This window comes from Sinocyclocheilus anshuiensis, unplaced genomic scaffold, assembly GCF_001515605.1.
Source record: "Sinocyclocheilus anshuiensis isolate Anshui unplaced genomic scaffold, SAMN03320099.WGS_v1.1 scaffold68, whole genome shotgun sequence".
Taxonomy (NCBI): domain Eukaryota; kingdom Metazoa; phylum Chordata; class Actinopteri; order Cypriniformes; family Cyprinidae; genus Sinocyclocheilus; species Sinocyclocheilus anshuiensis.
Window position 1 is genome coordinate 1,861,918 of NW_015555741.1, and position 4,097 is coordinate 1,866,014.

At 37.9% G+C, this 4,097-nt stretch overlaps 1 protein-coding gene across 4 annotated transcripts in view; it reads left to right on the plus strand.

Annotated features, from left to right (window-relative positions):
• LOC107673231 (mannosidase, alpha, class 2A, member 2) overlaps positions 1–4,097 on the plus strand; it is a 40,097-nt gene that overhangs the window by 25,603 nt on the left and 10,397 nt on the right. For all 4 annotated transcript variants that reach the window (XM_016466744.1, XM_016466747.1, XM_016466746.1 and 1 more), the window contains exons 14-20: positions 1,020–1,087; positions 1,175–1,340; positions 1,425–1,661; positions 3,032–3,154; positions 3,232–3,346; positions 3,427–3,560; positions 3,653–3,794. In XM_016466744.1, the coding sequence (XP_016322230.1) occupies positions 1,020–1,087; positions 1,175–1,340; positions 1,425–1,661; positions 3,032–3,154; positions 3,232–3,346; positions 3,427–3,560; positions 3,653–3,794 (985 nt within the window). The remainder of the gene's footprint in view (positions 1–1,019; positions 1,088–1,174; positions 1,341–1,424; positions 1,662–3,031; positions 3,155–3,231; positions 3,347–3,426; positions 3,561–3,652; positions 3,795–4,097) is intronic.

The following is a 4,097-nucleotide window of genomic DNA, read 5'->3' on the forward strand; positions in this document are numbered from 1 at the left end:
TTTAAGTCTTTGGTTCTTTTAATTGTGATGATTTTGGCTCACATTTAACAAAACCAGAGACTTAAAATAATTCAGTCTGTGTGCATTGAATTTATTTAATACACAAGTTTCGCAATTCGAGTTGAATTACTGAAATAAATGAACTTTTCCACGACATTCTAATTTATTGAGATGCACCTGTATAGGAGATTATATCATCTGAAAGCTGAATAAATAAGCATTGATGTATGGTTGGTTAGGATAGGACAATATTTGGCTGAGATACTACTATTTGAAAATCTGGAATCTGAGGGTGCAAAAAAAATCAAAATCCTGAGAAAACCCAAAATCATCACAATTAAAAGAACCAAAGACTTAAACTACTTCAGTCTGTGTGCATTGAATTTATTTAATACACGAGTTTCACAATTCGAGTTGAATTACTGAAATAAATGAACTTTTCCACGACATTCTAATTTATTGAGATGCACCTGTATAGGAGATTATATCATCTGAAAGCTGAATAAATAAGCATTGATGTATGGTTGGTTAGGATAGGACAATATTTGGCTGAGATACTACTATTTGAAAATCTGGAATCTGAGGGTGCAAAAAAGAACAAATTCAAATATTGAGAAAATCGACCTTAAAGTTGTCCAAATGAAGTTCAATGCATATTACTAATCAAAAAGTAGTTTTTCAAAAAGTAGTTTTGATATATTTACGGTAGGAAATGTACAAAATATGTTCATGGAACATAATCTTTATCTAATATCCTAATGATTTTTGGCATAAAAGAAAAATCGTTGATTTTGACCCATACAATGTATTGTTGGCTATTGCTACAAATATACCCGTGCAACTTATGATATATAACATATAACAATGAGAAATGCATATGCGATTTTGGTAGGCTGGCCATTTTTGACCATGTGAGCAAAGTCAGTAGGTTTTAATCCAATGTGATCAACATTAACTAAGATTTTTGGGAAAAAGAGAGCTAGGAGTCTGACCTTTGACCTCTGTTCATGTGACTGCAGGACGACAGACGCGCCACACAAGACTCTCTCCCGCAGCGTACTCTTATCGAGCTGGAATCTTCTCCCAGGTAAGATGTGTTATCCGTAGATCTTGAACACTGCAAATGCTGTCATTTTATTCAGTGTGTAGATACGATCTTCCTCCTCTTCCTCAGGTACCTGGTGCTGTTTAACCCCGTCGAGCAGGAGCGTCTGTGTGTAGTGACTGTGCTGGTGAATTCGGCGAGAGTTAGGGTTCTCACTGAGGACGGGCAGACTTTACCGGTTCAGCTGAGCGCGCAGTGGGTGTCTGCCGTTGAGATGAGTGGAGAGGTCTACCAGGTGTGTCTGTTTGTGTCCATTCGCTCCTGGATCTTAAAGAAAGCTAGTCTCAAAACCTACACTCTTTCTTGTCTTTTCGTTCAGGCCTCTTTCATGGCACGCCTCCCCGCTCTGGGATTGGCCGTCTTCCACCTGTATGACTCTGCTGATTCCCCCATGACCCTGCGCTCTGATACGCTGCTCAGGATTCCGGGACGGGGTCAGAGCATACGGGGTTTGGACCCTCTGCCCGTGCGATCGCAGACGGTAGACGCCCAGCCGTTCTACATCCAGAGCCAGTCTCTCACTCTGGGCTTCTCTGGAACCACGGGCCTGCTGGAGGTAAGATGAGTTTGTGTGTTAGGAAGTGAAGTGAGAAATTAACCGGGGCTTGAGGGTAGAGTGCCACTAAAATGACTAAAATGCCCCAGGAAGTGGAGTTAATTCCCCTGTTTGTTTTTGTTTTGTTTATACCATACACCGTTATCTGATTTGCATAATTCCTTAAGTAAATCGACTGCTAAGACAAAACAGACAGCATATGCAAATGATTCAGTCAACGGCACAATTCATTCTTAGTGAATTCCCACTTGTTTTTATATGGATAGAGAATATAAAGATGTGCAATATATCGGTTATCTTCCAATATTTGGAATTTTTAATGGTCAGTCTATATTGTATGTATAAATCTCAGCTGATATTTATTTATGCATGCTCTTTTCCTCAATTTTTTAATTTAGATTACGTTTGCCGTTATGCAAAGCTCACTTAATCTTTAAAGTAGTAATAATTTAATAATATTTTTATTTTAATATTTATTTTATTTTGTATACTGTACATTATAGTAATGCCTAAATTCACTTGTAGTATTTAGAATTATTCATTATAGTTTATAATTTTTTTAATGTATTTTTATGTTTTGTTATTTATGGTAAAATAGTATAGAATTTTAATATCAGTTATCGGCCAGTATTCAAATTATTATTATTTTTTTTACATTTATTTGGCATTATTCAATATTGTATAAATTAACTTTGTCATCTAAAGCTAATATTAAGTAACTAAAAAAACAACAACTAAATTTAATAAAACATAAATGTATTAAATTTAATAATGGTTAAAACTAATCTCCAGGAAATCTCACAATGAATGTCCATTTTTGTATATTATAACGTTGTGATGCCTGAATATACTTATATCTTATATGTATATATCTTATATATATATATATTTTTTTTTATTTTAGACAAAAATAGTATTTAATTATAATTCATGTTTTGGCCGATATTATAATTTTGTCTAAAAAAAAAAAAAAAATAGTACTGAATTATAATACCTGCCGTAATATGAATTATAATAATAAATATCAGCTTGTAGGTATCAGCCAGAGTTTTAATATATGCACGTCACTAGAAAAAATTGCCCTCATAGGAGAAAAAAAAATGCCCCTGAAAAATGCTGAAAATCAGCTCCACTGAGCAAATATTTCATGGTAATAAAAAAGGAAGTTTCCAAGCTATGACATCAGCAGTCTATTTTTATGTTCAGTCATCTGGACAAGTGTTTTTTTCTTATTGTTGCCAAAAGGAATGAAACGTATCCCTGTCCTGTTTTTGTAGTACATATGCTGTTGTGTCCTCTTTTAGAGTCTGAGTCAGCAGATAAGTCTACAATGATTAATTCTCTTTCTCTCGCGCTCTTTTCTCCATCAGAGCATTCGACGTAAAGACGATCCCCAGGAGGTGAGGGTACAGATTCAGTTCCTCACATACGGAACTCGACCCTCCAAGGACAAGAGCGGGGCCTATCTCTTCCTGCCGGACGGAAATGCCAAGGTAGCGTCTGTTAGTCTTGACTGGGGCGAAAAGCAATTTACCAAACAATTAACGTCTTCCTTTCTACTCGCTCTCAGCCGTATTCGCAGAGAGAAGCCCCTGTAGTGCGTGTGGTGGAAGGGCCTCTCTTCGCTGAGGTTGTGGCACATTATCAACACTTCCAGCAGACGGTCCGCATTCATAATGTTCCAGGTACTCCCTCCATCCATAAACACGATCGTGTGAGGACATCTTGCCCTGTCTGATCAGTTATTCCTGACATATCACTTCAGGAGTTGATGGTCTTTCTCTGGACATCACCACCATGCTGGACATCAGAGATCAGAATAACAAGGAGCTGGCCATGCGGCTGGTTACCGACATTCAGAGCGGAGATACTTTCTACACAGACCTCAACGGCTTCCAGGTGAAGTACACACGTCCACAGACATGGAGTAAAAGTTCACCACTGTTAGTCCTAGACTCAAGCTAATGCTCTGTGTTTTCCCTGCTCATCAGATCCAGCCTCGCCGGTACTTCCAGAAACTTCCACTGCAGGCTCATTTCTACCCGATGCCTGCCATGGCATATATTCAGGACAGCCAATACCGGCTCACGCTCTACACGGCCCAGGCACTGGGCGTCAGCAGCCTGGCCAGCGGTGAGTAGGCTTCGCAAACGCTGATATTGCAGTAGTGTCGATGACATGATTATTTTCACAAATATATTTTTAGTTCGGTTTTTTTTTTTTTAAAGGGGTCATATGATGCTGCTAAAAAGAACATTATTTTGTGTATTTGGTGTAATGAAATGTGTTTATGCGGTTTAAGGTTCAAAAAACACATTATTTTCCACATACTGTACATTATTGTTTCTCCTCTATGCCCCATCTTTCTGAAACGCATCGATTTTTACAAAGCTCATCGGTCTGAAAAGCGAGGTGTGCTCTGATTGGCCAGCTATC